This window comes from Larus michahellis, chromosome 3 (genome assembly GCF_964199755.1).
Source record: "Larus michahellis chromosome 3, bLarMic1.1, whole genome shotgun sequence".
In the NCBI taxonomy this organism is placed as follows: Eukaryota; Metazoa; Chordata; class Aves; order Charadriiformes; family Laridae; genus Larus; species Larus michahellis.
In genome coordinates this window covers 51,818,289-51,830,533 of record NC_133898.1, presented here as the reverse complement: position 1 = coordinate 51,830,533, position 12,245 = coordinate 51,818,289, and the positions used below count along the sequence as shown (strand labels likewise).

The 12,245-nt window shown below is 39.7% G+C and overlaps 1 protein-coding gene across 1 annotated transcript in view; it reads right to left on the bottom strand.

Annotated features, from left to right (window-relative positions):
• Positions 1 to 5,717: 5,717 nt before the first annotated feature.
• GALNT2 (polypeptide N-acetylgalactosaminyltransferase 2) overlaps positions 5,718 to 12,245 on the bottom strand; it is a 96,604-nt gene continuing 90,076 nt past the window's right edge. The window contains exons 14-16 of the mRNA XM_074580150.1: positions 10,819 to 10,945; positions 7,470 to 7,589; positions 5,718 to 6,179 (exon numbers count right to left, since the gene is read on the bottom strand). Coding sequence (XP_074436251.1) covers positions 6,024 to 6,179; positions 7,470 to 7,589; positions 10,819 to 10,945 — 403 coding nt within the window. The 3' untranslated portion in view covers positions 5,718 to 6,023. The remainder of the gene's footprint in view (positions 6,180 to 7,469; positions 7,590 to 10,818; positions 10,946 to 12,245) is intronic.

The window sequence follows — 12,245 nt, the reverse complement described above, 5'->3', positions numbered from 1 at the left end:
AACTTAAAAATTTTTTTCTTTCTCGCTCTCTCTTCCTCCTGTCTTGCCACTACAGGCCCTGCTGGCTTAAGACTCAGATATCGGCTATAAGGCTGTTTTGGTATAAGTAACAATAATAATTGTTATTAAAGGCATCTCAACTGGAAAGCAAAACAGAACATCCCTCAGCTTGGGCTCTCTGATGAAGACAAAAGGTTTGATTTTTACGGTCTAGTCAAGCGAAGCTCGAGTGGCTTTCAGCTACTGAAAGTAACAACACTTTCCATGGGGTCTTTTTTGCCAACGCTCTTCACACCCCTCGCTGGCTCACCACGAGGCATTCCCAATGCTCCTTTTAAGTGCTGCTAGCTCACAGATCAGCACAAGGCAGCGACAAAACTGTTCCCAAAGTCTCACAGTGACGAGCGGGGAGGAGCAGTACCTTAAGCAGATGCTGGATCCCGCCACTCACAGGATGGGGAAGCTGCTTTCATGTTTCACTGGTGCGGAAGGGAGGGAAGTTCAGCATCTTCCCCCCTCGCCTGCTTCTGGTTATGGAGCCCCACCACTTTGTGCCAGCTCCAGCTCTCCACACCCTTCAAAAGGCCGACTCAACTCTCCAAGATAGACAGGAAAAAATACAGTTAATCTTGTCCTGCTGCTTTATTCACCCAATGGTCTCATAGAAGGGGCACCAACACTAGCACAAGGGAGGGGAGGCAGGATCAGCATCCCTCTCCCCCTCGGCAGCAACAAACAGGCCGGCTCAGCTGAGCACGGAGCTGCCACCGAGGAATCCACCTCACGTCCACTTCAAAACCAACTTGATGGACAAGAAGAAGGGTGGCACGGAAGTTAAAAAGTGAAGAGAAAAGTGTTTTGCAGAAGTGGTGCTCGCTACGCAACCAGCGCACAACAGGCTCTTTGTAGTCGTTTTCTAACCCTGGTTTTACCACAATTGCCAGCTCACTAAAGGTGAGGTTTAATTAATACAGGTGTGGCAGAAAACGTAGCTATTTGCTACTTTCAGACCCCTTTTAACAAGAAAAATAAAAATCTTTGTATTAAACCCATCTGCTGGGTAGAAATAGGGACTTGAAATCCAACAGGTCTCCCTTCCTGCATGCAGAGCAACAACACGCTGCTGTGCTGCAAGAAATCAAATCAAATCAAATCAAAAGGGTATTTTGCACCCATTCAGACAACTTCTTGGAGGGCTGTACAGAGAGAACATCTGCGGACTGACTTTATTCCCAATTTTTAAGCTTGATTACTAGCAGATCTTAAAATAGCTACTGGATGTTAAGCAGTAAATAAAATGTGCAGTCTAACAAAAGATGCAACCCTGACATTTGTGCTCATTCTGTAATCATGGCTTATTATCCCAGACTATTTTTTTCAGTGGTTTCCATTCATTTGAACTCATTCTGTACAGGAACAAGCCTCTTGCTAGAGTGTTCCATAAGTGTGTTCTATAACAACTTATTGCTATGAAATTATTCATTGTGTTTCAGGCTGAATGCGGACACAGGTGATGCATGCATGCAACTCAGGCCCACATAAATTTTCCAGAGTATCTATGTTTAATATACACCTAAGTAAGGCAAAGTAGACACTGGTGTTTGTATACAGAAAAAATAACATATTTTAAAATAACTGAGGTTATGGCAGTAGCACCCCAGACAGGAACGGGATAGTGCTCTACAGGACCGACTTTAAACAAGACAATGGTCCTTACCTCAAGCAGATTACAGCCTTTTACGCTACCCTGGTATTCAGCCCCCTTTCCAAACACATGCAGGCATCTATCTTCTTGAAAATTCAAGACTTAAATCCACAAAGAGGAAAGATTAAACGTTCCCTTATAAAAGGGGTATAAATATATCAGGTTTTATGTACAGTGACAGGCATGCAGAGTAAACCCATGCATAGAAACTGGATAAAAAGCATGACCTGAAATTCCAGAAAATTAATGACACTGAATGGGAAACTTTTTTCATGTATATACTTGGGTATGAAGCAAAGGAACCAACAGAGTTCTGGTCAGAAAGTAATGCAAAATTTGCTGGATGGTTCATTGGGTCCTGATCCTTATACCAAGAAGTTCACTGAGAACAATATGCACAGAAAGAAAGAAAGTTTGCACCCAAGAACCCTCCTTTCCTACAGCATGGTAAGTAAAAATCTTCCTGTCAGTACAATTAACAGAGTAGAAGCGTTTAAATCTTTCCTACAAATGCTCCTGCAGGTTATGCTAGCTGATCGTGTCCTTGGGGCTAACTGTAGAGCTAAATTCCTTAGACCAGGAGCAAGGATCCTAGTCCTGTATGCCACAGAGTGGGAAAGAAGGATGTGCCCCAAGGACTGACTTGAGGCATCTCTGAAGCAGGACAAAACATCACAGATGAGATTTTTTTTATTATTTTTTTTTTTACCTCATTCATTCTCCTGCTTCCCATTTACCGTCCCAGAAAGCATCGTACCGTCCCCTGCCTGTTTGGCTTGCTGCCCACCTCTGCCAAGGTGATGCTGTAACAGAGCACCGTGCCCTGGCTGCGGCCCCACTTACTCTTACAGCAGTGGGAGAATCTCACGCTTTCACAGTTGTCCATCACCTACCATGGAGGATTTGCTCCCTCCCCAACTGTGCCTGTGCCAAGTTAATTTGCAAGCTCTCTAAACTAGACCTATGAAGAGTCCACCTCCCCAAAATGCCTTTCTTCAAAAAAAAAAAAAGTTCTTTTTTTTTTGTTTTAAATATGGAATATTTAAGATCTGGTTTCCAGTGCACCACAGACATCTGAATTACCACCCTGCACAACAGAGAGCAGAAAGACAATGCGAGCAGATGAGGACAGGCACCCCAGTCGACTATGAGAGCTGCTGCTGCAATCATCCTGCAGGCTGCAGGAGGCCCCAGCACGCTCGGCACAGTGGTTTCTGGCAGCAGAGAGGGTCAGTGGAAGTCTCGAGAAGATCAGGCCTAATGGGGCAGGAGGGGGAGTGCCTTAACAGTATATTTTCAGGTGACTACATCAGGCAGTGTTAACTCACTCTTTAAGTTAAAGCGGCTTCCAAAATAAGACAATTTCCTCAAAGTTACCATATTAAATACAGACAAATTCTCTTTTCACAAATGCAAATATACACCCACATGTACACACTTTTAGAAACGTGATTTTATGAAACAAAGTTAACTGAAGCATTTGAAAAATACTTCAGTCTACAAGCTCCAGGCAGACGTCTTGATTTTATTCGGTTATATTAACCACCACACATTTATCTATAAAGCATTCTTCTTTATTTAAGTTAAACAATTTTTCAAGGATGGTTTCCATCTATAAAATGAACAAAGTACAAGCTCTGTACAGCAGACTTTTCAAACCAACTGAAAAAACAGTTTCCAAACTATGTTTTGAAAATCTGCAAAACAATATCACCATTCTTGCTCTGAAGACAATAAGAAAAGTTCTCAGGAGACTCCATCGCAATTTGCTTCAAGGGCTCTTAATTTATCTTTCAAATGGGCAAATTTCTTCAACATTAAAAACCCCTAAAATCACAGTAAGTAACTTTGGCACACTGTCATGTAAACATAACAAAAGGATACCACTTCTTGTCTGTTCTCTCAAAGAAAAGCAATGCTGTCTTTAACATACAGCTCCTATATTAAAACCCCTATGCACAGCATCCATGGGGAATTAGTGAAAATATTCCTACTGTATATGATAGCAGTTGACATTAAAGACTTAAGAGGTGGAATATGGATTATTTTTTTTTACAAGCAATTCTGATTCAGAGTTAAGAGACAGGTCAATATTCAGAGTTGCAACCGCTGATTTCCGTTAGTACTACCCTTACTATGATCAAAGTTGTAAATGGAAATACTTCCATGGCAGAGACTGAGTAGTTGTTTGGTTTTTTTTTCCTTTTAAATTCCGTTTTTCAAAACCTCAAACAACTGACTTGCCGCTGAGCCCGTATTTCAGCATTTGTTTTCCAGAATATGAAGCAATCTACTGCTATGTTTATGAATCACGTTCTTCAAGTTCTCAGCTAGGTTAAAAGGCTACAGATAGGGAAAGACTAAAAGCTGAGAAATAGTTTATCCACTGTACAGCCTCTAAAACAGGCAAGTTTTGGAGAAAGTGGATTGTGAAGAAGCCGGGGGCGGAAGTATTAATTATTCATAAAAAAAAAAAGTCAGATAATGGATGGGAGAAACTGGATTTCCCATCCAAAAGGTATGCAGGTACTTGCAAGTCGTGACTTCAAACACACAAGGTATTTATGGGCACATTGACTAGCACAGTTAAAGCCATTTTGCCCAGAAGAGTCCCACCTCTACACCTCATGTAGAGATGCAGCCAAAGGAAACTGAAAAATGGGGAACTACTCCATTTCCAGGAACAAAGCAAGAAGGGAACTGTACCAGCATACTACAGTACAGAAGGTGTTTTTCATCTCCTTATGATCAACCCTTACATTTTTTCCCCGAGATCCATCATCTTACCAAAACCACTTCCTGGCACTGCACGTCTGCACTCACTTTTGTCAGTGCTGTCTCACTTATTAATACCTATTTACCTTTCATTTTAAAAGCTCATTGAAGCATTTGCTTTCAATAAAAAAAGTATATAGTCTACACAAACATAAGAAAGGACAGGTCAAAGTTGGGGTTAACTTCGACAGTATTATTTTAATATAAAAATGACATCAGCTGGATTGAAGCTGCAAAATGCACGGGTTCTATGGTTAAAAACACATAGGATTTGCTGGTATCCAGGCTGATTCCCAGAGCCAAGCCTGAATCCATTCAAAAGCTCCATTTAAAGAAACAAAATGGAAGAAAGTTTCCCAGTAGTAGGTCTATAAATTAAGGAAGTGCAATTCAGAGATATTACATAGCTGCTCATCCTTGCAAATTAAAATTCAGATCTTGTGCTGTCAACAGTAACATTACTATTCTATCTTATTTCTACAATTCAAAAGGGGAGTTTGAGACAAAGAAATTTTTCTCATTAGGGCCCAGAATAAAACTGTGCCAAACACACAGGGCTGCATGAAAGCTCTGCAATGTTTATGTAATTTTGTAACAAAGGAAGAAGCATTTTAAAGACAAAGTACTACAGAAATGATCAACGCAAATATCAAGTACAAGTTTAACGTTATCCAGAGCACATGTAATGAATTTCCAAGTTGGAATAAACGATCCGAGCAATCATGTGTGCAGATGCATTGGCTTATTCTGCTATTTTCTTTCTCCTCCTGAGTTTCATGATCTCCAGTGAGGGCAAAGTGTTAAGAAGTAGATCCAGTTTGCAAAGCAAAAGCATCCAGTGTTAGCACGGACATCATACTCAGCAGCACAAAATCCGCACCTTCATAAAGTTTCACCCTCCTAACATTCCAATCCAATTTCTGGTTATACATATGTCAATCACTTCGTTGATAATTATAGGATGATGAAAACTGATATAAATCGTTGGGAGCTGACAATATATATACTTTTATATATTTATATTTAGAGTCCATCATAGAAAAGTTCATATTCAAATTACCAAGTACACATAGGAGAAAAAAAAAATCAAACCCTTCAAAATGACACTTCTGTTCTGGAAACGACAAACCATGATTTCTATGCAAATGGAGATTCCAAATGACCTTTTCCTAGTAATTTTTCCCACCCTCCCTCCCACACCCTGTTCCCCACAGGTGTTTCTTCAGATCCTTTTTTTATCATACATCAGTTGTTCCTAGAGTTAATCATCTGCTGTGCAAGTACATAACTGAAGACAGAAAGGAACCGTTGAAGTCTTCACACCAAGAAGGAATTGTGCTGCAGTCATGTTCAGTGACATCTTTGCAGTGCTCCAAGTCTCCTGGATCCCTGCTGTCTGCTTCAGCACTCTCCTACTTTCAGATAAAGGTGGAATACTGAGGTATATAAGTTCCGTGGAAAGTTTTAAGAAATACATCAGTAATTCAATCAAAACTTTGACCAACGTCTATGAATTGAAACAGCATTTTGCTTGTAAGTCCTTCTACTGCTGCAGATTAAGTGTGAATTTCCACTGTTGTGACAAAGAAGGACCGCAGATCTCAACGGTGAGACCACCATTTTTGGCATTTCGGCTGTCTAGACAGAGGTTGCTGCCAACGTGCCTCAGTTTAGAATTGCTTTCAATTTGTTCCCATTTCTGGAAGAGAAAATACAGTTACTGAGCTGGAAAAGCAGGAAAAGGACAAGTTCTACATCCTGCCTTTTGAAGTCTTCATAAGTTTCCCTGGCTTGTGCTTAGGAAAGCCGTGACAACTGCAATAATAGTAGGCAGTTTACATGATCCTCGAATAAGAGCATATATGTTATTGCAAGCCTTGCCAAAACAACTGTTCATTCAGCTAACACACTGCAATAGACACAGAATACACCAAATCATTTTCCTCTACTTCAGCACTTCTCAAATACGCTGTCACTTCACCTTACCTGTGTGAAACCTTCAGTCTGAAGAAAAAAAATAAAAATCACAAAACCCATCCACATAACACAACAATTCTGAACAAAGAGAAGTAAGAAGCACAATTACTAAAGACACCTTTACAGAAATCTGTCACCTTTCAATTATACAGAAGACAACCAGTCAACCTGGTCTGTCAGAAACTCTTTGCCCAAAGTGACGCCAAGAATAGAGTAAATCCCAAACACGGGATGTTAAATACAGAATGTTGTATTTCTTACATATTGTGCCTTTAAACCTTATCAAGATAATCTCACTTCCTTAGTTTCCTTTTCTGAAGAGTAGCAAGAATATTCTTCCTTCATCAAGGAATAGCATTTCATTTATCTGTCTGCAAAAACTGAGATACAGAAGCAGAGAAGCTGGCAGACAATCAGAACTGATGACTTAGAAGAAAGATATGAATTGTTATACGACTAGATCAAAAAGATGGAATGACTCTGCAAATGTGATTTTCTGCAGGCATAGGAAATAGATGAAGTTACAATGCTGCATTATTAAAAATGAATTGAAGGAGTCTAGCACTGTTATAAACAGGTCACAGCTGAAAGAAGAAAGGAAAGCCAAACCACACTCTTCTGAGACACAGACTACATAATCTTCAAACTTCACTGAATAAGACCTTTCAAAAATACGTTGTGGAATATGTATTCTATTTCAGAAAATAGACGAGGCAGTTGAAGACTGTTACACATCAATGCTGTTGGGTGAAAGCTTTACATAAGGCCAGCATTGGGATAAAACCTCTATACATTCATAAGAGATTGTCACTAGCATATGAAAACAAAAGCTTAGTACACAAGCTATTTCCCGCTGCTCTGCCCAGATGTCATGCATCCTAACTTTACAACAGCGAGACAGAGTGACAAGTAGAACGGACAGAAGAGATGATTACTAGTGCATGTTCTTGCATTCTCATTCACAGCCCTTGTTTTCTCCACTGTTTGCAGAGAGCATTCACAATATACTAACCTGTCTGCTGTCGTTTTCCCTACAGCCCTGAAGTTTTATTAGTGAACCAGGTGCTCTGTCCACAACAGTAAGGCACAAATCCATGTGTTTCACCGACTTGTCCTTTGTTAAGGCCCACTCCTAGAAAAAGGAAGAAAAAAGTATACAAAATTGTTTATACGAACATATGCACAAAGTGCACATGCAATCTCTGCATACATAGCACAGTTAAAATCCTGTAAATAGCTACGTATGAGGATTACAACAGTTCATTCCTTCCCATAAAGCAGGAGAGTCAAAAAGGTCCCCTTCAAACACCATAACTCCAATTGCTTCAGTATCCCTAAGTTGGCTCACAGGCTGGGCTGGCTGTTTGCCCCCTCTGCTGGCTTTACACAAGTACAGCAGGCAGTCACACAGATCCTCAGGTTTACAATATTTGTCCAGCTATATTTTTATTTCTCTCTCTATATATATATATGTGTGTGTATGTGTGTATTATACAGTCCCCATATCTTCTATGTAGGATAAATTTCTATATATGTAAAATATACATATATAATTTTACATTTTGCCTTCTCAGTTCTGTCCAGTTCGTAAGATGTCAACAAGAATCATTAGTAGCCACTTTTAACAACTTAAGGAATTAAGCAAGTTATTTTCAGAGCTTATCAGGATTCATAAGTGACCCTAAAACAGTTTGCCCCTTATAAGATTTATACTGAATAGTGACAGTCGAAAATACTACCAGGGAAGTGGTAAAACTTCTGTTTGAGAACCCTGCAGTCAGGGAAAGTTAGGGCCTTGAAAATATTGCTTCATACATCTTCACCCTTGCATCAAAAGGCTGTAAGAGCCCCAGACACAACAGAAACCATGCAAAAAATTAACACATTTAAAGGACAAAGGCACTACTTCACAAAAAGCTCCAAGCTCTGCTGCTGGATACATCTACATGACAGCCCCTTCATGATACAAAACACAGCGTATAGATGCTTTCCTCCAGTGATCAGGAACTAGACTAGCTATAATGGAAATAAGATTAAGCAAGTTCCACTGCACCAGAAGAGAAGAGAAGTTACAAGTAGTGTATGTGCTCAGGGCACAGGCTGGAAATAGGATAGCTCCATATAACAATTTGAAAATCGGGACATTCGAAAGAACCTGTACCATAAATCAGAAGTCACCACTAACCTGAAACCTTCCCCTTGCACTTAAGTGCATTTGGCTTTACTTTTAGTTCCTTATCATAATCCTACATATTTGTACATAATTGTCAAATACACCACAATTTCTTCAGCCCTTTACAGGTGCACATCTGCCTTTTTAATCATGGAATTCTAGTAACCTCAGGGAAGAGGGGGGTAAGGCAGAAAACCCATTTTGACTTAAATTTTGCATTTTAAATTGTGTTGAGTGTAAGCCAGAGAACACTCTTCAAATTATAGGAGGTGGTCTGCACAGCCTATAATATCTAAGTAGTCTTAAATCCAAACCCATCCACCCCCCACCCCCCCAAACCTCTTGATAAGAGCAGGTACAAAAGATGCACTACAGATTTAAAGACTCTAATTTGTTCCCTATCTCCCTTCTCCATGCTGTTCATTCCTTCCAATCCAATGTGAATTCTGCTTGGACATAAAACCCGGGTTTGACCCATTCTGCAGACCCACTCTGTCTGCATGGCCTCCCACAGGACCTGTTCAAAGCAAGTGTATATTGCTTTGTCAAGGTCAGCTTCACAGAAGAAACTACATAGAAAAAGAGGGTCAGGGGAGGGGAAGAGAGAGATACGGGGAGGGGCATTTGAAAGAGGAAGATAAATTTGTGTATCTATAGAGAATACGCAACATCACCAGAAACTTCCAAGATTTCTGCACCAAGGAAATTCTGACACATCCACCCTATCTCTTAAAAAACACTATGATATTCTGAAAAGATGAGTGCACTTTCATAAAGATAGTAGAAAAAGCCTCCCCATATACATTCCCTCTAATGATATGGAAAAAGGGGCATATTGAGTATATGATGGCAACACAATCAAATCAACAAAGAATCATAGAACGGTTTAGGTTGGAAGGGACCATAAAGATCATCTAGTTCCATCCCCCCTGCCATGGGCAGGGACACCTCCCACTGGACCAGGCTGCTCAAAGCCCCATCCAGCCTGGCCTTGAACACTTCCAGGGATGGGGCATCCACAGCCTTCCTGGGCAACCTGTTCCAGTGCCTCACCACCCTCACAGTAAAGAATTTCTTCCTTATATCCGATCTAAGTCTACCCTCTTCCAGTTTGAAGCCATTACCCATTGTCCTGTCACTACATGCCGTTGTAAAAAGTCCCTCCCCAGCTTTCCTGTAGGTCACCTTCAGATACTGGAAGACTGCTATAAGGTCTCCCCGGAGCCTTCTCTTTTCCAACATGGTGACTCTTCCAGGAAATAACTTCTTTATTCTAGTCTTTGGCTGATTTTAGGGTTTTCCCCTTCTAATTTAAATCAGAGCAAGCAAAATTCTGATACTCTTTCAACAGTTAATTTGTAATTGGTCAGCATTCTATTTTAACAGATGTACTTGAAGATTTAATCTTACATTTGATTTATAGTCAGGTTGATTCTGAAAATAATTTAGCGACAAAGCAGCTCACAAAACAGTGAGCACGTATGCATAGACTTCGTGATAACTAAGTCACAACTGCATAAATAGATTCTTTGAAATAATTAATGCTCTCATTTACAGATTTGACGCATTTCAATTATTTTAAGAGTAGGATTAGAAAGGATTTGTTGAAACACTCCCTTTACTGTGAGCGAATAGGATTATGACATTTAGGCACCTCTGTTTTCAACAAGAGCCAAACAGGGATTTAAGACAGATTTTTTTTATACCCCACTACCGCAAATTGGAAGTGACTAATAGGGCATCACAGTAAAGCATTCTTCTATTTTGCTGGCCTTAGGCAATATGCTTAATACAACCCAAATCTTTTTTTAAGTAAAAATCCCCTTCAAAAAAAATCAAACACACCAATTCTTTGAAAAAAGCTTTCTTTACAAGTATAAAGCTCCTGGGAAGGAAGTTACTGTCTTCTAGTATAAAAGCAAATATTAATAGAGACAAAGGAAGGGGATAATCTGATGCACATTGGATGTATCTCTAGGCTCAGATTCTAATCCTGAAACTGCAAAGTTATATTTGAGGGAGAAGTTATTTAGCCAGTCTGTTATAATAACTGATTTGCTGATTTGGCTTCACCTTCCTATCACCAGCACACAGTACCTGCTTGAGTTAAAAAGTTCCACTTCTGGTTTTTTAACTTAAAGGTCACATACTGTGGGAAAAAAAATAATAAAATCAATGGCATACAGACCTGATTTCCTCCAGCATTATGACATTCATAAACTCCAACAACTCCATCTGCAAAATGGCCCAAAGTGTCAAGGCAATTGGTACCCTGCTGCAAAGCCCCAAAAGCTATATCTTGATGATCAGGTACCCTAAAACAAAACCAGAAACATGTGATTAATGTAATTTCTTTATATTTGTCTTTAACTCCTTGTCTTTACTCAGAGTATTTTTAAGATGACAGGTTAAACATGAGTGATTACTACTATCTGGAAATTTCAATCATCTTCTGAAGAGGGAAGGCAATTATCTGGTCATGAACTGATCAAACATGAGTAAACTTGCAAGTTTTAGGACAGAATATAAAGAGACTTGTACCAGAGAATGAGGATGAACATACAAATCCAGCACAAAAAGCAAATTAAAGATGACTTATCATCATCATTTTAAGGTCACTCAAGCTTAATGCTATCAGTTAAGGTCATCAAGCCCTCTTGCTCTTTCAGCCAAGCTAGCTTGTGGCATAAATATGACATTTTACATTTTTTCCTAGACTGTTTTTACTGAAGTGTTAGAAAAGTGAACTTGTGGGGTAGAACCCATGAGTTCACATCAAAGAGTAAGGCATATTAGCTCTTTTTAAAAACTTCAGACTATAATATGAGTGTAGTAATTCAACCCAGCAGAATGAGCACATGAGAGATGACACAGTGTAAGACAGCATTACACTTCAGTAGTGCTTATGGTAGCACATTTTCCAGAAGAGCTTGCAAGATGTATTTTTTCTGACAAATTAAACAAAAATAAATATCCTCTGGCACTTTTAAGAGAAAAATAAGGAATAACTTACTTCCTCAGCATCATCCTGGTTTATGAGACTCTCTAGTATGTGTCGTTCTGTACATGTTTCACTAGGACTGTAATGGCTGGTGCTTTTGCATTCCAAGCCTAAATGCCACTAGCAGTTACCTGACTCTACTGACATGACATGCCCCCAGGAAAAAAACAAGTATTCTTATAAGCCACACAGAGTATCTTACCATTACGCTACCAATATTAGGTTGACAGCAGACAAACTAGTTTACAGACTCATATCTGACAGACATACTTATTAACGGATTATTGAACAAAAACCTTTTTATCCTTCCAAAAACTGTTTCTCCCCCAAGGATTTTTCGTTAGTCAGCATGCATTCATGTTACAGAAACTGTTAAGAGATGTTACCCCTCATTTCCGTCTTCTCACACACCTTCCTCAAAAGTTAGCAATTATCCAGTGACAGAGAACAAGAGACAGAAAGAGCAGAAGACTCAGTTTCTTAGAGTCTTAGGCATCTGCCCTTTTCTGCCAAATGTAGAAGGCCCTCTTGTCTGCTGACTCCCGTTAAATTGTACTGTACTGAGATTCAGTCTCCTCACTCAACTAGGCACGTGCTTTGGTGAAGGCGAAAGC